The sequence below is a fragment of the Scardinius erythrophthalmus genome, assembly GCF_964197995.2.
Source record: "Scardinius erythrophthalmus genome assembly, chromosome: 8".
In the NCBI taxonomy this organism is placed as follows: domain Eukaryota; kingdom Metazoa; phylum Chordata; class Actinopteri; order Cypriniformes; family Leuciscidae; genus Scardinius; species Scardinius erythrophthalmus.
The window spans coordinates 12,899,652-12,923,510 of NC_138228.1; the positions used below are offsets into that span (position 1 = coordinate 12,899,652).

At 36.5% G+C, this 23,859-nt stretch overlaps 2 protein-coding genes across 2 annotated transcripts; both read left to right on the forward strand.

The window, feature by feature from the left end:
* Positions 1-1,586: 1,586 nt before the first annotated feature.
* Positions 1,587-12,100, forward strand: trabd (TraB domain containing). Its single transcript, XM_081372472.1, has 10 exons — positions 1,587-2,005; positions 2,671-2,717; positions 3,275-3,332; positions 4,624-4,790; positions 4,906-5,046; positions 5,158-5,268; positions 5,453-5,592; positions 6,393-6,565; positions 9,314-9,410; positions 9,497-12,100. Exons 2-10 carry the CDS (start codon positions 2,697-2,699, stop codon positions 9,666-9,668), a joined length of 1,080 nt encoding a protein of 359 aa, XP_081228598.1. The 5' UTR covers positions 1,587-2,005; positions 2,671-2,696; the 3' UTR covers positions 9,669-12,100.
* A 1,868-nt stretch (positions 12,101-13,968) lies between these two features.
* Positions 13,969-22,754, forward strand: selenoo1 (selenoprotein O1). The gene is made up of 9 exons (XM_081372468.1): positions 13,969-14,663; positions 15,112-15,315; positions 16,470-16,647; positions 16,794-16,924; positions 17,684-17,961; positions 18,054-18,222; positions 20,600-20,785; positions 21,001-21,157; positions 21,574-22,754. The coding sequence occupies exons 1-9, from the start codon at positions 14,110-14,112 to the stop codon at positions 21,766-21,768; spliced, it is 2,052 nt and encodes a 683-aa protein (XP_081228594.1). The 5' UTR covers positions 13,969-14,109; the 3' UTR covers positions 21,769-22,754.
* The last annotated feature ends 1,105 nt before the right edge of the window (positions 22,755-23,859 follow it).

Consider the following 23,859-nt stretch of genomic DNA (forward strand, 5'->3'; position numbering starts at 1 on the left):
TACCTCCACACTGGCCTGGCCCTCCATCCCTCCCCCTGATCCGCCTCCGCTCCACCATCCTCCTGGACTCTTGTTTGTTGTTTTTCATTTTATGGGAGCATCTGGAATACGCTCCTTAAGGGAGTGCTCTGTTTCGTATTCCCTGGCCTTGTGTTTCATGTGTTTTGTTGATTAGACTTTTATTTTGCATCTTACATTGTGTCTTGTGTGGCATTCTTGTAGCGCTTTTAATTTTTCTATTTGATTAGTTCTGTGATCATTCCCAGATGTGTCTTGTTTGCCTATTATTAGCAGCCCTCTAGTATTTAAAACCAAGTGTTTCTTGTGTTCCTTGTCGAGTCTTGTCCTTAAATTGATGTTTTGTTTGTGTGCTCATTCTGTTTCCCTGGTTTTCTAGATCCCGTGTTTGTTTTGTTATTTTATTGTGTTTAATAAAATAACTGCATTTGGATCAAGCTCTCCTTTCTTTTTGAGTTCACCCTGCATTACAAATGCCTTCTGAAGCAAAGTGATGGATTTTTGCACATATGGCTGTTGCCGGAAGCGAGTGATTACGGTTTATAAAATTTAAAATATGGATATATTCCTTACAAAAACCCATTGCTTTGCTTCAGAAGGCATTTATTAACTCACCGGAGTTGTATGGATAACTTTTATGATGGATGGATGTGTTTTTTGGAGCTTCAAAAACTCAAACTGCCTTTGCTCAAAGCTGGGAAGAGATATTATTTAATACAACTCAGATTGTGTTCGGCTGAAAGAATAAAGTCATAAACACTTACGGCTTTAGGGTGAGTAAATAAGGGGATATTTTTTATTCCTATTAATTCTTATTCCTTTAATAGCTACCTCTGATATGATTTGACAGATGCCAGATCTTCTAATTGTGATAATTGATCTCTGGCTAATTTGGTTCTTCAAACTAATTTGCGGATTTTATTAAAATATCTGGATTAAGTTGCTTGATATTACTGCATGTTCTTGTGTTCATTGGAAAGGTCAGATATACCAATAGTCAAAACTATGATCAGCAATGAGCGAAGACAGACTTTCACCAGAATAATATTGTTAACATGAAATATGATGGTTTGAGCTTACAGATTTATTGCTATGACAGCAAGTCCAGGATAAGCTTCGAAGAACCTAACAATCCTGTATCATGTGAAATAGGCTAGTCAAAAGTAAAATCCAGATAAACAAACGGTCTGGCTGGCGTGGTTTTGTGTTGAAGGGATGGAAGTGGTCATGACCAGGGTAATGAATCAAAGTAATAAACATGTTAGACATGTTTTTAGATGTTGTCTTTAGTCACTGCAATATTATCTGAACAACAACGATGAATTACATTTTACAAAGAAGGCAATTGAATTTTTTTAAATTTTGACTCCTTTTTAAAATAATAAAATGATTAAAATGATAAAGCAAGTGTTTTTCCTGTTAAATATATGAATTAATATGAAAGTACAGTCGACATATTTTAAAAATAAATAAAGTTGTTTAACATTATTATTATCAACATAAAAATGATACGTCCTTAGCACTATACCTTTTTCCATAAAATCATCTGTAATAGTCTTTGTCCTCCTATACCCAGGAAGCATTGCAATAATGGGCGGTGTTACAGATCCACACTTCATGCAAGCAGCTGACTGTAGCTATAACTTTAATCATTTCATTTTTTTTTGTTGCCGAAGCTAGCAACCAAACAACAGTCAAGGCGTTTGTTTTTAGTATTCTTTAGATCTCTCTATAATGTAAATACACTATTATAATAGTAACAGCGAGCGAACTAAATAACTTATTCTCGGTCAGTTCTGTAAAGTTTTTAAAGGGGCTTAGCTAATATTAGCATAGCATCAGCTAACAGCTGCGTGTATGTGTGCGTAGTTAGCCTGTAGCCGAGCTACCTTGTCAAGCTCCATCCTTCTCTACAACTGACGGTCGGATCCCGGTCCGATTCGTTACTCTCGTGGGAAGAGCGAGCAAGCTGTCTACCAAGTCAAATGTAAGATTCATTTTTATTTTTTGGTCCTTTTTCGGACTGGTGGCTGAGATTGGAGCTAGTCCATCATATTCTGCGGTTAGTTTTGTCTTCTGTCAGAACTGTTAGTTAACAATTTGAATGTAAAATTCACACGAAAGGCTTTTTTCTCCCAAATTTAACTTAACAATCCCGTTTTGAAGGGTTGACACGGTAAGCTGTCTTGAGTTTGATGTGCTAACCAGGTGGTCTGATAACAGCAGGTTGTCAACTTTAATGCCTGACTTCTGTAGGATTAGATCTGTTACATGGTCAACATAAAAACGCTTTGTTGTGCAACTTCAAATAGATTTTATCATATCTAAAACCTCAGGATAACACCAACTAATACTGGTGTGCTGGTGTACAGTAGTTTGAAAAGTATACGTGGTCTAGTTGCACAAGGCAAGATGGCAGGCTGATAGTCAAGCCTGATGACTCACTTTACTCAGCCTAGCCAACTACACAAGTCAAAAAACTTTCAAATCCTTTAACAGTGTCTGGCTTAGTAATGAGCCATATTTCCAACAGGCAAGGCCAGTACACAGCCTTCCAAGGGTGTTTAACTCTGTTGAATGGTTAAATGCCATTTTGAGTTGTATGTGGGTTGTGTGTGCACTGTGCATCTGACTCATGATCTTTTATTCCAGGTTGAAGGTTTACTGAACGGCGGACAATGGAACAGGACAACTCGGAGGTAAGATTTTGGCAGAATATATGTATTTTCTGTCTTATTTGGCAGTTAAAAAAAAAAAAATATATATATATATATAAGTTTGCTTGGTGATGGATGTTTATCTGTAATAATTAAGGAGGGTTTGATTCAAGTTGCTAAATAGAATCGGCGTCTGTGGTTTGTAATTGTAAAAGGAAGAAATAAAAAAACCCATTGTAAAACTTATGAGTCATTCAGTTTTCTGTGCTTTTTGTTGACTTTCATTCTGATTTAATGCACATGGTTTCTTTATTGCTGTCTTGTGGTTACTGAGAGTATTGGATAATGGTCTTTTGTTTATTTAGCTGGGCATTTCCCAAGATAGAGAAATATGCACACTTGCACAGAATTCTCAGACTATTTTTTTTAACTGAAGCTTCAAAATTGCTTAATATCCATACGCAATCTCGAAAATGAAATCGCAAAAGTTCTGAGTTGATAGACGTGAATGCCAAGCTTGTTTGCACAGTTCTGTGTACATTGTCAGCATGTTCATACAAAGAATTATATAGGTTATAATACATTGTTTTTGTCTGTAGGATGACTCAGTTGGCCCGACTGAAGATGACGCACAACCTCAATTTCCTCTTGGACTTTGTGAGTAATCTCTGATTTAAAGTTTACAAAATAGTATATCTGAATCCCGGGACACTTTCATATGGTTTTGTACGAAATGCTGCTCAAATTGAATGTCATACTATATCATTTCAAACCTCTCCTTGTTCAGTGCAGGATTATTAGAGTTTTGAATGTTTAATTAATTAATTAGTTCATTTATTAATTAGGAAAATGATTGAAAAGTATTTTTATTAGTAGTATTTTAGTGCTGCCAACGTAAGTGTGTTAACTGGTGTAATTTAAAAGAAAGTAATCATGTTATATTTCTCAGAACAATCTACTGTTATTACCATCTAGTAGTATCACTTTCATTTTAATACAGGAGAGTTGCTAAGGTTTCAAGTTCTATAATATACCATGTATCAAAACCAAAATTAATTTCATTTTTCCCAGTTATATGTTTTAGGGTTTTTATTTTTCATTTATTGTTTTCATTTAGTTTTCAGTGTTAGCCTTAGCTTAGTTCAGCAAAGTTAGAAATTCAGCAGATTGATCTTATGGCTGAGATCTATTTGATCAAAAATTACAGTAAAAAACAGTAATACTGTGAAATATTAAAATTAAATGAACCGTTTCTATATTTTAAAACGTAATTTATTCCTGTGATGGCAAACTTGAATTTTCAGCATCATTACTCCACTCTTCAGTGTCACGTGATCCTTCAGAAATCATTCTAATATGCTGATTTGGTTTTAAAGAAACATTCTTATTAAAGTTAAACACTGTTGTGCTGCTTAATATTTTTTGTGGAAACAGCATTTATTATAAATAGTACTTTGTTTGTAAAATGTATTTGTAAAATGTATTAGTTTCATAAATGTCTACTGACTTAAATCAATTTAATGTGCCGTTGCTAAATAAAATATTAATTTCTTTTGTCTTTTTCTTTTTTTTTAGATCATACTGAAAAAAAATAATAATAATAATTAGGCAGCTAAAACTGTTTTCAACATTGATAATAATAAGAAATGTTCTTAGAATGATTTCTGAAGGATAATGTGACACTTAAGACTGGAGTAATGATGCTGAAAATTCAGCTTTGCCATCACAGGAATAAATTGCGTTTTAAAATATAGAAATGGTTCATTTAAATTTTAATATTTCACAGTATTACTGTTTTTTACTGTAATTTTTTATCAAATATATTTCAGCCTTGGTGAGATTAAAACAACTTTCCAAACAATAAAAATCCTTCCAAATTTTTGACCTGTATGTATGTAGTGTTCTTGCTCCACTACTTATGATTATGAAAATGTTTTTGTCTTTTTAGCTGACTCTGAGGCGGTGGAAGTGTTGTGGCAGGTTCGTACCCAGCGTCGGCAAGCAGAGCCTGACCTTCCAGACACTGTGACGCGTCTCACTACACCTGAGGGCAGTATTGTGTACCTGGTTGGCACTGCCCACTTCAGCGACAGCAGCAAGAATGATGTTGCCACAGTAAGCATTGGCTTTCTTTTTATTATGGGCTCGCAACCAATTTTTGAGTGTAAAACACCTTAGTATTAGCTACTGATTGACTAAATGCTGTTTTGATTTGATGCTCTTTGCTTAGACAATCCGAGCGGTCCAGCCTGACGTGGTGGTGGTGGAGCTGTGCCAGTACAGAGTATCCATGCTTAAAATGGATGAGAAAACACTGCTAAAAGAGGCTAAAGACATTAACTTGGAGAAGGTCCAGCAGGCTATTAAACAGGTCAGCTATGAAACCGAAGACTGCGCTGACATAGTTATTCTACTGCCAAACACATTCCTCTGAATTCATTTATCAACATGCTAAATCCTTTTTTCTCATTTCTTGTGTCAGAATGGAGTGATGTCTGGCCTCATGCAGATACTGCTGCTCAAAGTCTCAGCTCACATTACAGAACAGCTGGGCATGGCCCCCGGAGGAGAGTTTAGAGAAGCCTTTAAGGAGGTCAGTGTGAATACACATGCTCTCCCTCACTTACACAGTCCTCATGGTTCTGACATGCACTGTAACTCATGCACTCGTTCCTTACTTCTAGCAGATGTCACCAATTATCAAAGAACAATAAATGCACGAAAACTGAAACCTGTAAATATAAAATATGCATTTTCTTCTCTTTTAACCAATTCAGGCAGGAAAAGTGCCCTTCTGTAAATTTCACCTTGGGGATCGTCCCATTCCAGTAACCTTTAAGCGTGCAATAGCTGCTCTCAGCCTGTGGCAGAAGGCTCGTCTGGCCTGGGGCCTGTGCTTCCTCTCTGACCCAATCAGGTACAAGTCGACACCACTTTGTCTTTATGTGCACAGCAATCACTTTTTGTTTTTAAGAAGTCTCTTAGAATGTTAAAACTTCATATGGTGTCTTGGAAACTAAACAGGAAAAACAGACAAGAGACACGAATGCCAAAGATACTAGTCTCCATGTGTACATAGACCAGTTTTGCGAGATAGATTGCTGTGGACTGGAAGCGATAAGCTTATGTTCAATGATATGTAATAAAGCAAATTATGTTAACACATAATACATATAAAGGTTCTACAGGTTCTTTTATAGTATCTGTCCAATTCAACATGATCTAATTTACTTTACTGTGTTTTATTGTGTGCCTTAATTTATTATATTATAATGAAAAATTATTAAAACATTTAGGGTGTTTTTAAAAATGTATATACAATAATTTGATTAATTCAATATTTAAAAAATAATATATAAAAAGTAATTAAATTTAATTGAAAGAATTTTGTAGTATTTATTTTTATTTAAATCTGCATAAATTAAAGGTGGTACAGCAGATTCTACCATGATGTATAAATTCTTCACAAATTAAATGGTGTATTACAGTTATTAAAATGTTTGTAACAAGATCATCCAGTAATAAGAATTGTTTTTTCCCCCCGTTAAATTTAGCATGATGCTCCACTGAGCTTAATGAAGCCTATAATGGTCCTAAATAAAGGGCTTAAGCAAAACATAATTTTTTTCTTTGATTGTGGGGAAGTATGGCCTGTATATGCTCTTGTTTTGAGATTCACATGAACAGATTTTTGGTATGTGTTTTTGCTCTTATAAGCAAGGAGGATGTAGAGAAGTGCAAACAAAAAGATCTTCTGGAACAGACCATGTCAGAGATGATCGGCGAGTTTCCAGCCCTCCACCGCACTATTGTTGCAGAACGAGACATCTACCTCACTCACACACTTAGACAGGCAGCGCGCTGTGTGGAGGCGCCTCCTAATGCTGAAAGTGAGTACGGCACGCTCATCTCATGCTGGAGTCTTTTCCAGTGCTCTGCCTTGAAGTTAATTTTATGCTAATTTGATTTAGAAAAAATGTCTTGAATTTAAAACTGCATATTCAGGTATGCCCAGTGATCAGTGATGTCAAAGGGATAGTCCACCCAAAAGTGAAGATTCTGTCATCATTTACTCATGTTGTTCCAAACCTGTATGACTGACTTTCTTTTGTTGAACACAAAAGATAGTTTGAAGAATGTTTCCGGTTCTCGTTGTCTTCTATTTTTTTATTATCTGTACTATGGAAGTCATTTGGGAAAATGAGTAAATGATCACAGAATTTTCATTTTTTTGGTTGAACTATCCCTTTAAAGGCACAATATGTAACTTTTTTGCTTTAAAAATAGCAAAAATCACTATATCTATGTTATATATATTTTTTAGTTGTGTACTTACATTATCCCGACTGTTTCCAACAACTTTCAAACCAGGAGAATTTTTTAATTTAATTCGAAGACACGTCCCGTTTCTTTATTTCCGTTTTGTTGCCGTCAATGCCGTCATATCCGCGTTGTCCCTGGTTTCCGCTCGTACTGCCATAGCAACCAGAGCTATGAACCAGAGCCGTCTGATAGTAACCAAAGCGACTGACGTGGACCACTGTGTAGTTCGCAATGTCTATTTGCACACTGTTGTTGTTTCGTTCAAACATTATGGACCATGGCAAGCAGACTTTGGATAAAAAAGGAGAACTAAAACGAGAATCAGTAACAGCGCTGTGTTTTCGAGATGCCGAGAGTTCCCATAGACAGTATATAAACGAGAGCTCCACGTCCGAGACTTCGACCGCTCCTACATGTACTTTATTAAACAGGTGTGCACATTTACATAAAACTAATCAATGTTATATAGTTCAACAATGATAAAATGTTAGAATATGATCTGTATGTTATTCTAATGTTGATCTAGCTTACTGCTAGTCTCATACAGACAAACTTAACACATTAATTTCAACACATTCAAATGCAATTTAGTGTGATAGTGTAATGTTAGACCAGGTGAAACAGCGCTGCGTTACCTCACAAGTTTAATTTGTCTAATAAACTGACCTATGAGTTGTAATTCTGCACTCGCGTGTAGTTCGGTAGAATGAAATGTCCATATTCCTTTTATATCCGCGGGACTCGCGTCGCGTGTGGAGCTGATAGCTGTCTCTTAGCAATCCCGAACTGCTTCATATCACAGTCATGATAAAAACATCGATGTATTTACTCATCCATAAACATTATTAGATCGGTCGGCTTGACGTTGACGACAAGATCCATAATTCTTAGCAAATGTTGCGTCATCAAACTACGCCTTTGTTATTGTAAATAGGTTAGCGACCCCTAGTGGCAAAAAAATTCCATACTATACGTTTAAAGTCCCCCTGTGGTAAAAATCTAGTTTTTAATGTTGTTTATATGTCGATGTGGTGTTTTTAATATGCTTTAAGACAAATTTATAAGTCAACACCATTGCTAAGTATTTTCTCTTTAATACTGCGGTGAATGAAAGACAGTCTCAAAAAAGCAGTTTGAAATCACTGGTCTTTCTGATGTCACAAACTACCTTGTGACCAATCATGTCATCGTGCTGGCGGGCTTTGGCATATCATTAACACGAACTAGCAAGGAAGTCTCGCAATATAGAGGGTGTATGAACGTTTAAATGTCATTTTGGTGATCAAAGATGAGTTTTAAGGGATAAAATCATTGACTACAGGGTGACTGCTATTAAAATTTGTTTTTGTAATTAAAATAGCACTGAAATAAAACACAAATGTTAGATGAAAATCTGATGAACATTTAGAAAAAATGAGAACAATTAGAACAGAAGTTGAAGTACTAAAATTACTAAACCTAAATGAAAGCGATGTAACTTAAAGCTAAATAGAAGTATTAAAAAAAAATAAAACTAATAAAAATGAAAAAAAAGTATAATTACTGAAAGTAAAATGGTGACAACTAAAAATATTAAAATAAAAGTAATACTATAATAGTATTTAAAAATACTAAAATAACACACTCAATGCTTCATACAGGCAAAAAACATGTCATGTTACTTGTTACATGAAACTAGAGGCCTGCACTCCCACAGAACCCGATGCAACAGACAAGATTCGATGGGTGAATGCGGGACACTCCTGTGTTGCGGGTGCGGGAGAATGAAATAAATGACTTGAGGGACTCCGCGAAATAGAAATATCTAAAAAATTTAAATATCTAAAAACAAAAAAATTGCTATTCATCTATTGCACAAGAAAAACTAAACTAAAATAAAAACAATTTAGAATCCACTCACCACTCAAACCGGAAGAGTTTTTGGTCAGTTCTGCACGCTCACAATTCCTCTCATTATAACACAGTGTAGACATTATGAGAGATTCATAGTGAGCTTTATTGATTAAAATGGAACTTTGTGAGATCACGATTAACAAAAGTGACCGCTTTTTAGTGATTATAAAGGGAGTGCTCTTTGCACAACCTATGCTTGCTTTTCTGTTAAAATTAACAGTGGTTTGTCAATGTTGTTGCAAGGTGACCCATAAGTTGAAACTTTTATTTCATGGAAATTTCATGAATGTACTGAAAAAATCAATGTACTTTAACCTGTGGGCGGGAGCGGGAGAAGGTAACCCATAATTCTGTGGGAACAGGACAGAATCCTGCCGAGCTACTTGAAACCTCTTGTTCATGCTCACTTTTTTTCTTTTTAGAAGTGGCTGCTGTGGTGGTTGGAGTGGTTGGGATGGGTCATGTGCCTGGTATTGAGAAGAACTGGGATAAAGAGCTTAATATCCATGAGATCATGAGGTGCGTATTGGAACAGTTGTATGTACTTCAGTATCTAATAGTACAAGATCTGTCATGACCAATTTTTCTTTTGTTTTTTCTCTTAGTGTGGCTCCACCATCTCGTTTAGGCTGGGTAGTACGCAACGTGTTGAAGGGAGCCATGTGGGGGCTTCTGGGTTATGCCTGCTTCCGTGCCAGCAAGGGCGTGGGGAGGGCGTTACTCTCCTTACCGACTGTCCAATCTTTGTTCGAAAATATACGAACGCCTTCCATTTGACCCTTCTCTTATCGGCACAGACTTTCCAGCAGTGAGATCAGGATGCACACTGAACACCAGTAGCCTTAACTACAGGATGGTGGTTGGGTAGATTATAGGAGGAAGATTAGAGGGAAACATCGTCTCCATCCCATATGAAATGAGCAATGTGGGTGGAAGCCTTTGACTAACACTCTGTCACCTCCTCAACCCTCTGTGTACTTGTGGACGCAGAGCTGTACTGCCAAAGAAATCGGACCATGCTTTCTTTCCCTTTTCCTCATTCTTAAAGTATGACCCACTAGAAAATTAGCTGCAGCAGGATTTCCCATGTTATCGTGCAACTTGAACCGAACAAAGTTTTATTTTGCTGTTTTTTTTTTTGTTCTTTTGGTTGGCTCCTGCAAATGATTGATGCATTTTGTTTCCCAGCAAGTCCAGTATTGTTGTTCCCTGTAAGTCAGCATTTGAATCTGTGACCTACTCCAGCCATAATCTGTAGTTCATGAAGTGTGAGTAGCGAAGCCAGCTTTTTTATGTAGGTGGTTAATGGAACAGTATCCCAGAACTCATTTTTAAAACCTGAATTGCACTAAAAGCGCGATTGGACCATTTATTATCAAAAGCATAAATCAGATTTTATTGAAAATATGACTTGATGATAAATACATGTAATGCACATTAGGAAAATGATTGACCAAAGTATTTTTGGTTTCAGTGATTGAAATGTGTGTCTCTGAAACAATGGCTTGAAATGAGTGAAACTAAAACAACTGCACTCAGTGTTTGAGAGTTTCAAGTCTTGTTCACTCTGTGCGGTTTCTTGGTTTTTGTAATTACCTGATAAGCCAAGCATAAAGTTTGCCTGTGCTAGCTATCAAGTGCCTCCTACTACATGACCTGGAAAGGGCTTAAAGGAACAGAGACTGGTCAGGGTGTTTTGCTCTCTCTCCATATGGTCATAATAAATGGGTACTATTAAATCTGGAGTCCTCTGTTTCACTCACACCATTTAATAATTGGTAATCTTGCTAAAGAAAAGCTTGGCATTTATAGAAATGAGTAAATTCTGCAATTAATTGGACAAGATACATTTTGTTTACGTAATATATGAGATTATGCTTGATTCAGATGCTTGAAGGAAACGTCTGTTTTCCCCTAATTTACAAAAAAAAGTTTTTTTTTTGTTTTGTTTTTTGCTACCATTTTCATAGAAATCTAGTTGCATAAAGGTTAAAGTCACTAAATTAGAAACAAACTGAAAGCTCATTGTTGATAATATGGGAATACTCTAACACATGAAATGTCCTTTTTTTTTCATTCTTATTATTTACCATTGTCTCAAAAGGTCCATCAATGACTTGAAACTCTCCTGTTGAAAGTGTAGACAACAATTAAAGAAGGTATGTTGATAAGAAAATGCTTCTTGAGAAGAGCCTATCACTAGCATGAGCCAACAGGGCAATATTTGGGGAGCATGCTTTATATGGATAGAAGGAATTTCGGAGTGTTTCTGCTTTTGTGCTTGCAGCCTTATACTACTGGAACTGCTGCTTCATATTTTGACATTGTTTTTCCAGGTAGCTTTTTACAATGGTGTTTTATAGGGTGACTGAAAATTATTTTTAGATGTGGCATGTTAGGTCACAGGCACATTCGAAACAACGCTTGTGTGTCTGAGTGTGATACTAATGCCAAAAATCCGCCTTTCTTTTTTCATTTAAACTTTTAGGTGCTGAATGGAAATTATGCATTTCGAGCAATATTGGGGCTTAAATTAAGACTGAAACTTTGCATGTGTGCCATGTGCATTTATTCTGGAGAAGGAGATGACTATATGGATGTATCTGCATTCTGCATGATTTCTTATGTAAATGGCTTACTGGGATTATTTAATTGGAGTTTAAGAAATCTTTACAACATATATTAAGGGATTTTTGTCAGTGCCCTGGTGTTTAATGAGTATTGAACAGTCAATAGTCCCTGCATTTGTTGAGAGGTTGTTGCACAATTAAAATGGTTGATTAATGGATTGATTAAAAAAAAAAAAACATATGTTTTAAAGATCTATTGATCCAATGACCCAGTAGGCTAGTTCTACTCCAAGGTTTTTTTCTCGAAATCCTGCTGACTTCATGAAAACTTAAACTCGGTCTTCCTGTCAGCTACATGCAGTGCTACTTTTGATCATCTAGAGATCACTTATTAGGTGAGAAATTACATGATCAACTAAGTAATGTATATTTAATGCATCTCTTTTTATGTCCTTGAACTATACTGCTAAAATATTTTTTCCCGTAATTGCTGTTAACAATGTGGAGAGGGGGAATAAATGGTCCCTCTTCTTTTGTTAGTGCTATATTTTTTTGGTTATCCTTCATTTTCAACAAGCCAATGCTCAGATCAAACTAAAAATATATCTTAAAATCTAAAATAAATTTTCCAACATGTTATATTTGCCTTTTCATCTCTCCAACTCTTTACACACACACACACACACACACATATATATAGTTGTGGTCAGAATTAATGGCACCCCTGGTAAATAAGATCAAAAATGGCTGTAAAAAATAAATCTGCATTTTTTATCCTTCAGATCATTCATTCAAAGAATTCGCAAAAAATCTAACCTTTCATTGAAGTAAAAGCATTGAAAGTGGGGGGTAAATCACATTATAAAATAAATGCTTTTCTCCAAAACACGCTGGCCATAATTATTGGCTCCCTCTTATTAAATACTTTTTGCAACCTCCTTTTGCCAAGATAACAGCTCTGAGTTTTCTTCTATAATGCCTGATGAGTTTGGAGAACAACTGACAAGAGATCAGAGACAATTCCTTCATTCAGAATCTCTCCAGATCCTTCAGATTCACAAGTTCATGTTGGTGCTTCTTCTCTTCAGTTCACCCCACTCATTTTCTATAGGGTTCAATTTAGGGGACTAGGATGGTCATGGCAGAAGCTTCATTTTGTGCTCAGTTACCTATTTTTGTGTTGATTTTGATGTTTGTTTTGGACCGTTGTCCTGATGGAAGATCCAACCACTGCCCATTATAAGATTTCTAGCAGAGGCCGTCAGGTTTTGATTTTTTATCTGTTGGTATTTGCTAGAATCCATAATACCATGTATCTGAACAAGATGTCCAGGACCTCCAGCAAAAAAAATAGGCCCACAACATGTAAGATCCAGCAGTGTATTTAACCGTAGGCATGGGGTACTTTTTATCCCTGTTTGCACCAAACACATCTCCTGGGTTTGCTGCCAAAAAGCCCTTTTTTGTTTCATCTGACCATAGAATCCGGTCACTTTTGAAGTCCCAGTCGTGTCTTAGAACTGAATATGCTGGAGTTTATTTTTGGAGGAGCGAGGAGGATTTTTCTTGAAACCTTCCCAAAAAACATGTGGTGATGTAGGGGTTGCTTGATAAATTTTTTTAGGCTTTCTGACCCCAAGACTCAACTAATCTCTGCAATTCTCCATCTGTGATCCTTGGAGAGTCTTTGGCCACTCAAACTATCCTCCTCACCGTCCATTAAGACAATATAGACACACATCCTCTTCCTGGCAGATTCGTAACATCTTTAGTTGATTGGAACTTCTTAATTATTGCCCTGATGGTCAAAATGGGGATTTTAAATTCTTTAGCTGTTTCTTACAGCCACTTTCTATTTTGTGATGCTCAACAATCTTTTGATGCACATCAGAACTATATTCTTTGGTTTTATTCCTTGTGATGGATAATTAAGGGAATTTGGCCATTGTGTTTCCTCATATTTAAAAGCATGTGAAACAAGAAATCATAGCTAGAAAATATCATGTTCATAGCTATGGTAAATATGGTAAAAAAAGGTAAATATTAATGGGAATATACTTCAGAAGATATTTTACTCATAAAAAAATTCTAGGTGTGCCAATAATTGTGGTCAACGTGTTTTGGAGAAAAACATTTATTTCATAATGTGATAAACGACAACTAATTACTGTTTTTGAAGAAGAAAACTGTAGAAGATACTGAAAGACTTTGTACACCCAGACATGTGTTAGTTTGAATTTTATATCAAACGTGTTAACTTAAAAATACATTTCCCTGCTTCCAGCGTTTTCCTAAACAGTTGGATTGCAGCTAACGTTAAATGTATAACTTAGGCAACCAATGACAGCCATTCACTTTATAAAGAAAGTAAAAGAGGACTATTCCATTGCGAAAGCTGTCATATATCAATTACAACCATTCACTTTATAATGAAAGTAAATGGAGCTTTTTCCATTAAAAAAATCCAATAAGCGAATAATTAATTTTAGAAGAGTAGCCTACGTTCCGATGCGTTTGTTTCTAGGGGGGACGAAAACAACGACGGACCGGATTTGAGAACAACTCGGTTCTGTTAGGAGTTATTTAAGGATTGCTCCACTTTCGCTCTGCTTATATAACAAGCTTTATTAGACTTTAGAACAATGTGAATGGCTTCTGCTGGAGCTCGTCTAACACGGCTTTATATCTCATTTCCCGGTGTTATTTTACTTAGATCACTGTCAAATGCGGCAATGGACGACATGGGCGTAATCACGAGCCGCTCTTGCATTGAACGACTGCAGTTTGATAATGTTGCTCTTAAACAACTTCCGCTGGACCCGTCCACCGAACCAGGAATCCGACAGGTCCGGGGGGCGTGCTTCTCTAGGGTACAACCAACCCCTCTAAAGAGCCCAAAGTTTGTGTCAGTTTCAGGTCCAGCTCTGGCACTTCTGGGTCTTGATGCTGATGAGGTTCTGAAGGATCCACTGGGCCCAGAGTATCTCAGTGGGTCTAAAGTGTTGCCAGGATCAGAACCTGCTGCCCATTGTTACTGCGGACACCAGTTTGGACAGTTTGCAGGACAGCTTGGTGATGGAGCTGCATGTTATCTGGGAGAAGTGAAAGCCCCAGTGGACCAGAGCCCTGAATTACTGCATGAGAATCCCACAGGACGATGGGAGATCCAGGTGAAGGGTGCTGGACTGACACCATACTCTAGGTAGACTTGCTACTGTAATATAACTTTGCCAGCATATTATCTAGAAATTTCCACATCATGTTATGTTATTCTCATTGGCTGTTCACACTTCACTCGTGTTTTCTTATTGTATATTATCATACTAGAGATGGCATGTGAAATAAAAGTAGTCCTTTTTAAATTTAATTTAATTTTCTTAAGCCATATTGTACACCTTACATAGTATAAAAAGAGCATAATAGGAACAAATTTATAAGGCACCCATTCTACCAAACTTCCAAGTCAAGTAATTTAAATAGCACTATATAAACATAAACATATAAACATAAAACACACACACACACACACATATATATATATAAAAAAACAGCTCTGCAGAAAACAGTGGTGTCATCATCCAGCTTAATACACTTCAAGTTTTGTTCTTAAGTTATGTTAAGGTTTCAATTTTTGTCCTTTGTGCTTTTAGACAGGCAGATGGGCGTAAGGTTTTGCGCTCCAGCATACGAGAGTTTCTGTGCAGCGAGGCGGTTTTTGGCTTGGGAGTGCCGACCACGAGAGCTGGATCAGTAGTGACGTCTGATTCACGAGTCATGAGGGATATCTTCTACAATGGCAATCCACGCATGGAAAGATGCTCTGTGGTCTTACGCATTGCTCCCAGCTTTATTAGGTAACCATAGTTGTTTATTTCGTTCCTAAATGCTTTCTCGTGGAAGTGTTATTTTAGTATTATTTATATCCTATTATATTATTTATTAATATTATAATTTTGCATTTATGAATTTTAGTTTAGGTTTTAGTAATCTTTTTGTGCTTTTATTTTGTCAATTATTTTTCGCCAGGTCAATTCTACTAATTTTAGTTGAAGTTGAAGTTTTTCATTATCATATCATAGTTATTTAGATAATACTTTATTTTAAAGTGTCCTTGTTATATATGTTACATGGAGTTACTATAGTAATAACAGTAAAGTAACAGAATTATGATGCAAACTTTATCAAATAAGAGATAGATTCAAATTGTGCTGTAATGCAGCTGTAGCAAGGTAATAATGGCATTAAAGGAATAGTTCACTTTAAAATGAAAATCATATACTCACCCTCATGTTGTTTCAAACCTGTATGAATTTCTTTCTTCTGCTGAACAGAAAGGAAGATATTTAGTAGAATGTCAGTAACCAGACAGTTTCTGGGTCCCATTGACTTCCATAGTAGTAAAAAAATATACTATGGAAGTCAATGGGACCCAGAAACTGTCTGGTTACTGACATTCTTCTAAATATCTTCCTTTCTGTTCAGCAGAAGAAAGAAATTCCTACAGGTTTGAAACAACATGAGGGTGAGTATATGATGACAGAATTTTCATTTTAAAGTGAACTATTCCTTTAAATCAGCTCAATTCAGTTCAGTGATGATTCAGTTCAGTTCAATAACTGTGTAAAGTTAATTTATTATGAGGCGAGTTTAATTCTGCTTTAAAGCAGCTCTACAGAAGACAATAGTGTCATTATTTAGCACAATTCAGTTAAGTTTTGTTCTCATCCGATAGTGCAGTCAAGTCGGTAATATTATTGGATATTAAGTGTCCCTAACTGAGCAAGCCAGAGGTGATCGGTGCAAGGAACCCAAACTGGTAACAGAATTTGAGAAAAAAAAACCTTGGGCGAAACCAGGCTCAATCAGTTGGCCTGTTCTCCTCTGGCCAAAAACAACACTGTTACGATACTTCAGTTTTTGTGTCTATAATTGAAATGGTTTCACTCGTAAAGGTCTTTTAGGTCTAGCTTTTCTAGATGTGAAGAAGTTGTCCTGACTTTTGATGTAGGTTTGGATCATTTGAGATCTTCAAACGAGCTGATGAGTTCACGGGCCGGCAAGGTCCCAGCTATGGCCATGATGACATCAGAACCCAATTGCTGGATTATGTCATTGTGAACTTCTACCCAGAGATCCATCAAAATCACTCAGACCGCATTGAGAGGAATACTGCTTTCTTCAGAGAGGTAGACTGAGATCATTGCTGTGGTTGTAGTATTGATCCATTGAAACATATTATAGCGTAATATTTTATATAAAGCATTTTTATTTTCTATATTGAATATATAAATGTTTAATCTGTGTTTACTTGAATGTGCATCTTTATTACTAGGTGACTTTACGAACAGCAAGGCTGGTGGCTCAGTGGCAGTGTGTGGGTTTCTGTCATGGAGTCCTCAATACTGATAACATGAGCATCCTGGGTCTGACTTTGGACTATGGGCCTTTTGGCTTCATGGATCGGTAAGGTCTCACTTAAACATTATCCCCCGGTTTCACAGGCAAGGCTTAAGCTAGTCCCAGACTAAAATGCATGTTTGAGCTGTTTTAACTGAAAGCAACTTGCTCTGACATATCTAAAAATATGACAGTGCTGTTGTTTTGTCTCAAGATGCACACCAGTAATGTTTTTTTCTAAGGCATGTTTGTAAAAGCTACTTAAAGGGGCTATATGCAACTGTTTCCCCAAAATAAACGTAACAATAGCCTTTTTATTTGACCATGTATGACTCAAACATTTCCTGATGAGCATACTGACACCTTGTCAGCTCACAGTGGGTGCACCTATAAGCCTGTATCCTATTTTTCCTATTTTCTGTCGGGTCGGATTTTTCGCGCGCTGTCTGCGGATGTGACGTCAAGCGCGTTCATGTTAAACGTTTCAGATCACTCTGCCACCACCGCTAGTCAGCAAACAAACTTAGTTTCTCAAACAATATATGTATTTGACTGTTCTTACCTCTGTAAACATAATGTTGACTTCTTTGCAGCGGATGACTTGTGAAGTGTGCACGTACGAGAGCGAGCGGAAAGGAAGAGCAGTTCCGTTTTTTGGCCACAGGTGTCAGTCGCGAGTTTAAATTTCAGAAAAAAGCATATAGCCCCTTTAAATGGCCTAATCCTGGCTTAATCTAAGCCATGTCTGTGTTATTCAGAATGTTCAGCAATTATTTGCATTTATTGTCCATGAAAATGAATTTCCTTGTTTTGTTTTCTCTTTAGTTTTGACCCAGATTTCATCTGTAACGCTTCTGATAGTTCAGGCCGGTATACTTACCAGGCCCAACCAGCGATCTGTCGCTGGAATTTAGCCCGGCTTGCTGAAGCCCTGCAGCCTGACCTACCTCCAGACCGGGCCGAACAGGTGTTGGATGAGTACCTGCCGCTCTACAATAGCTTCTATCTGAGCAATATGAGGAAGAAACTGGGTCTGCTGAGGAAGGAGGAACCAGAGGATGAGATGCTCATCACAGAACTTTTGCAGACCATGCATAACACAGGTATGAAGATTGTGTAGCTGTCATACTAGAGTGTCCAAATAAAAAATGTGAAGCGGGATAATTGCTGGACACTAACCTCTTCCTCCTCTTAGGTGCGGACTTCACCAACACTTTCCGTAGCTTGAGTCAGATTTCCTGCCCGACACAGGAGGCAGGGGAAGATGAAAGTGAAGTGATAAAGCAAGCCGCAGAGATGCTCCTGCAGCAGTGTGCTTCTCTAGAGGAGCTGAAAGCAGCGACCAAACCCTCCATGGATCCACGGTAACACCTTACTGTATATTCCCATTCAGACTTTTGAGGTCAGAAAGATTTATAAATGTGTTTTTGAAAGAAGTCTCTTATACTCAACAAAGCTGCATTTATTTGACTGAAAATATTATTGATTTTCAGCATCATTACTCCAGTCTTCGGAGTCACATGATCCTTCAGAAATCATTCTAATATTCTAATTTGGTGCTCAAGAAACATTTCTTATTATTATTATCAATGTTTATTATCAATTATTATTAAACAGTTGTGTTGCTTAAAGGCAGGGTAGGATAAAAAAAAAGAAAAAAAACATTCCAAATTTGTTTAAACTGTCTTTATATACCAATACATAATTAAAATGTAAGTACTCTGAAAAAAATATATGAATATAAAAATCGAGTGTCTGTAGACCTCTCACGACTGTTGTAAACACAGCTTATTATTTCCATTCACTCCACCCCCTCCCTTCTGAGCTCCTTCCAAAGCCACGCCCCCAAAACACATGAACGCGTGACGCCAAACGCTCAGGCTCAGCTGGAAGTCGCATTTATTTACCTGAGACGAGTGGAGAGGAAGGAGCGCAGTGCATGCAGTGACATCATGTCAGAAACACATGTAATAAAATACCTAACTTTTTCACTATAAATATAAACAAATAAGATTTCTTTTAGTACTCACTATCAAGCTAGCATATCGATACTGGTAAAGTTTAAAATATACTTTGTTTGATTCGGTAACAAGCTATATTCATAGGTAACGAGCTATATTTATAAGGCAAAGCTAAAAACAGGTTGCATTGATACACGTTTTTCCATTACCATCAGTTACACTGTGATGAAGGTGAATTTCGTGTAAGATTCATAACATATACAGTGTTTTGCGAGTTTCCATGATGAAAACATTGTTGACGCTAATGAGGACTACACTCAAGTACAAGTACCGCAAGTACCGCTTCGTCGGTTCGAGGACAGGTCCGGTGTCGAGGGCGAAGCAGAGGAGGTCGTTCAAGAGTGCGGGCAACCTGGGTCCAAGGAAGTAGTTTTTGCCTTGTTTGACTTCGCTGACTGAATTTGCAGGTGCTTTGAATTTTGAATGCTCTTTTCTCTGCCATAATTTTACTCTTCGTAGGTTCCGCGCCTCTCTTGCACTCCTCAAATCAAACGGGTGCGCGCATATGGGCAGATCTAGCAACAGGGGTGGTAGCCATGGTTGCGAGAGTGAGTGACAGTCGCCCAAACCAATCAATTGTTTCGTCCCGAATGGAAATAATGAGCTGTGTTTATTGCAGATTAAAAGGTCTACAGTCACTCGATTTTTATACTCTCTTTTTCAGAGCACTTACATTTTAATTATGTATTTGTATATAAAGACAGTTTAAACACATTTGAAAAAAAGTTTTTTTATAAAAATCCTACCTACCTTACCTTTAAAGGGGTCATGAATTGAGAAATCAAATATTCCTTGATCTTTTGACATAAGAGGTCCAAAAACAGCTTTTATTGAAAACGACTTGTTTTGGATTTTGTCACATTATTACATAATAGTGTGGTGAATTAATAATAAAAGATGATGGAGTGACGACGACTATATTGAATCTTACAGCAATGTTGCAACTTTGTCAGTAAAAATGTTTTTACCGTGTGTCACTATTGCTTTGTCCGTTACAGATCGTTTAATATTTACTGAGTATTTATACTGTAGCACCGCAGTCAAAAGTGGTTTGAAATCGCCAGTGTTTCTTACGTCACAAACTACCTTGTAACCAATCACGTCAACGTGTGGGTGGGCTTTAGCGTATCATTAAATGAGTCTCAAGAGAAGGGAGGTTTTCCGGTATGTTTTTCTGTTGATATGAAAAGTAGCGGGGGAATTATGTATATGATGTATATTACGATGTTATGATGAACTATATACCTTTTTCCACTGACGTTCTAAGTTGTTCAAAGCGTTTCTAAGGATGCTGATTTTTAGAAGGCAGCCATGTGAACGGGAACATGGTTTGTGTAACATTAGCAACACATTATTAGCTGTTTGATAACATAGTCAAGCCATAGGCTAATCATATAAATTATTACTGTGATGTATTCAATGTTGTAGAGAGCGATAAATAAAATGCATTACCATTCTGATACATCGACTTGTAGACGAGTGGAGGCGGGGCTCATTTGCATATTCATGGATCGCTTATACTAAATGAAGCAAGGTTGTAGAGTTATACTCAAGCTATTTTATGGCATGAATTTAAAAAAATCACAGGAAAAAGGATCATTTTTGTGATCAAAGATGAGTTTTAAGGGATACAATTATTGACTACAGACAGGGGGACTTTAATAAATGGTGAAATATCTTTATTTACATATTTCTGTGTTTTTTTCCCCCTTCAATTTAGTGAGCTTGCAATGCTGCTGTCCATGGCTCAGAGTAACCCTGCACTGTTCCAGATAATTTCAGACAGGAAGACGGTCGCTCGGCAGCTTGAAATACTCTCAAGACTGAAGGAGCTGATGGACACCACTGCAGAACAACTGAGGGCCAAGCAGACTGAAGACTGGTCCTGCTGGATCAAGAAATACAGGTACAGAAAGTTATTTCGATCTGATGCATTCATTTCCCATTGGCATTCATTTCTAATGAAAAGTGTATTAAAAAGCATTGTTATTTGAAACCAAAAAGACCTGAATAAGACCCAAGTTGTTTTAATAGTTTAGGTTAGATTCATCTGTGTAAATAAATTATTATTTTTTCCTGCTACAATGTACTTTTGGATATGTTGTCTATTTAATTCCCAAGGCAGCGGCTTGCTCATGAGTGTGAGTCAGGGGTTGATGTGAAAGATCTACAGAAGGAGAGAGTATCTGTGATGAACAACAACAACCCACATGTGGTACTCAGAAACTACATTGCCCAGAATGCAATAGAGGCAGCTGAAAATGGTGATTTCTCAGAGGTGAGGCTCATACTAGCTTTGTAAATCAGAGCACCTAAATTGCAAGAGACATTCAGTACCATTCAAAAGTTTGGGTCAAGAAGATTTATTAATTTATTTATAATTAAATACTTTTATTAGGCAAGGATGCATGAAATTGATCAAAAAAGACTAAGACTTTTACAACAAAATTATTTCCAATTAATGGTTAAAAACAGCTTTTCCATCACAGGAACATTTTAAAAACATTACAATAGAAAGCCGTTATTTTGAATTGTAAAAATGTTTCAGAATATTATTGCTTTTACTGTATTTTTGATCAGATAAATGCGGCTTTGGTGAGAATAAGAGACTTGTTTCAAAAACATTTGTTTGTTTTTAATTTGTGATTCATAAAGTCTTAACATTTTTCATTTGCATCTTCTCAAATCCATTAGGTTCAGAGAGTTCTGAAAGTGTTGGAAAAGCCGTTCTCTGTGCAGGAAGGTCTTGAACAGCCAGGCTTGGAGGCAGGAGGAGGAGCGGCAGCTCCAGAGGGGAGAGATGAGACCATAGAAGGAGTAGAGGCTCGAGTACTTGTCCCATATGACAGCAAGCCCCCCATCTGGGCCAATGAGATCTGTGTCACCTGATCATCATAAAACCTTTGTGACAACTAACCTGCTCATTTAAGCAGAGTAATCCTGCAGAAGCTGGTTAGGTGTTGATGAAGGTTTTAAGTGAGGTATTAAACTCCTGTCCACCAGTTAAAAACATGCAGTAAGATGTGTGTAGGGGCAAAATGAAAATCCAGCACGTTTACTGCTGTATATTTAACTGGTTACAAATGATGACTTAGACCACTAGTCTTACCATGACAGGTCTCAGTCTGAAAGATAGAAGTTGTGCCTCTATATATTAAATGACTATGGATTTGAATGTAGAAGGAGTTGAAATTAAACGCACAAGCCATTGAGCAACAAAGCTCTAAAGCTTAAACGCACAAATTATGTACTTAAAAGGTATCTATATCACTTTAAATCATGTATGTAGCGCTGATTTAACATACAGTACATCTGAAGCTAGAATAGTATATTATTCATCAACTACACCTACTTGCAAATAGTATCCTGTATTGTATTTTCAGTTTCCCTACCACACAGCTTCACCTAATCTGAATAGTGTGATTACAAAAAACATATATCATTAGAAGTGGGCATTTTACATTTTCATTTTGGAGTCAACTAAGGAAGTATTTTCATATGCTTTGTACCCATTTCTTTAAATGTTGTTTAAAACATGGCTAAAAGAACGTTAATGTTTTTCGGCATAGTTTCAACAACTGTGAAGAACTTTTCAGACATTATTTATATAATTTTTATGAACTTCCCTGATGAATATGCAATATTTCTAAGATAAAGTACTAATTTAATAAACAACAAATAGCACATCTGTGTTCAAATTTTTGTCTACCAGGATTATTTTATCAGTGAGAGTGTGTGGTGAAGCAATTTCCATTGTTTTCATTTAGGGAGGAATGTCAATCCCTGGGGCCCAATGCTTCAACGTGTTAACACAGGTTTAGGTGTGCACCTAAAAATACTAAGGCAGATTTCAACAGTGTCAAATACTTGAAGACAAAAAAAAAAAAAACATCTCCCTGTAATCTATGGCATATAACAGGAAACAAGCATTCTTTGTTCATATTGTAAAATACCAAAACTTATGGGACTCCCAAAGCCCTCGTTTAAATCATTTTCAAGGCTTTGGAAGAACATGCAGCAGTTCTCACATTCACTGAAGGACAAACATGTTCTTGGATCTCAGTAATGCAACTCATGTATGGAAAGCTGTTTTGACATTCATTCCTTAAAACCTACTAGTATAGATTTTATGGTACTAATACTTCTAATTATTAGCAAGTAATCCAACAGTGACAAAGTATTTTTCAATTTTATTATTAAATACTAAGAACTTCCTTTATCATCTTGTTTCTATTATATATTGATTATATAATAGCATTTATTCCTTTTTTGTATTAGTCACTACCCTAATAGTGACGTGTGTAATTATTTATACTGGTAACAAATGTTATTGCCATTGAATTCTTTGGGAGTCTGTGGTTCAGTTATCAACCATTCATTTCTGAATGTTATTAACTTTAACCATGTTTTCCATTTGTGCTCATATCCTCTTTCAGTTTTATTTGATCTTTTACTTTAAATAGTTAGTATTCCAGTTATCGTAGTACTCAAGTGAAAAGACACTAGTTTTTTAACCTGAGAAACCTGAGATTCTCGTTTAGGACTGCATATGCGCATTGGCTCGTCTAGCCTGAAAGATAAGCATTTTTAATGCTATTTGAGTATAAGAAACAACAATGATGGGACAGTTAATGTCAGATTTTGTTGCTGATTTGAATTTTTCAAGAGATTTTAGGATTCCCCATTCAAATAGATGGGATTTGGTCTTGGCTGCCAGGGGGCCTAGTGAACAGACTTTCCTTGAAAAGGACTTTACACTATAGGCCTAGTCACTAACAGCTAGAATCTAAAAAAAAAATAGCTCTTAGTGACAAAAAAAAAAAAAAAATATATATATATATATATATATATATATACAAATACCCTAGATGACTTTTTTTAAAAAAAATTACTAGTAGATAGTAACATAAAAATGAAAATTAGTTAAGTTTACGCAATAACTGTTCAAACGGCTTGCCATAAACAGCCACGCCGGAGAGG

Coding starts and splice junctions, on each gene's coding strand:
- selenoo1 (XM_081372468.1), top strand. CDS start 14,110: ATGGCTTCTGCTGGAGCTCGTCTAACACGGCTTTATATCTCATTTCCC. Junction 15,316..16,469: donor ATTGCTCCCAGCTTTATTAG/GTAACCATAGTT, acceptor CTTTTGATGTAG/GTTTGGATCATTTGAGATCT. Junction 17,962..18,053: donor GCAGACCATGCATAACACAG/GTATGAAGATTG, acceptor TCCTCCTCTTAG/GTGCGGACTTCACCAACACT.
- trabd (XM_081372472.1), top strand. CDS start 2,697: ATGGAACAGGACAACTCGGAG. Junction 2,718..3,274: donor TGGAACAGGACAACTCGGAG/GTAAGATTTTGG, acceptor TTTTGTCTGTAG/GATGACTCAGTTGGCCCGAC. Junction 5,047..5,157: donor TCCAGCAGGCTATTAAACAG/GTCAGCTATGAA, acceptor TTCTTGTGTCAG/AATGGAGTGATGTCTGGCCT.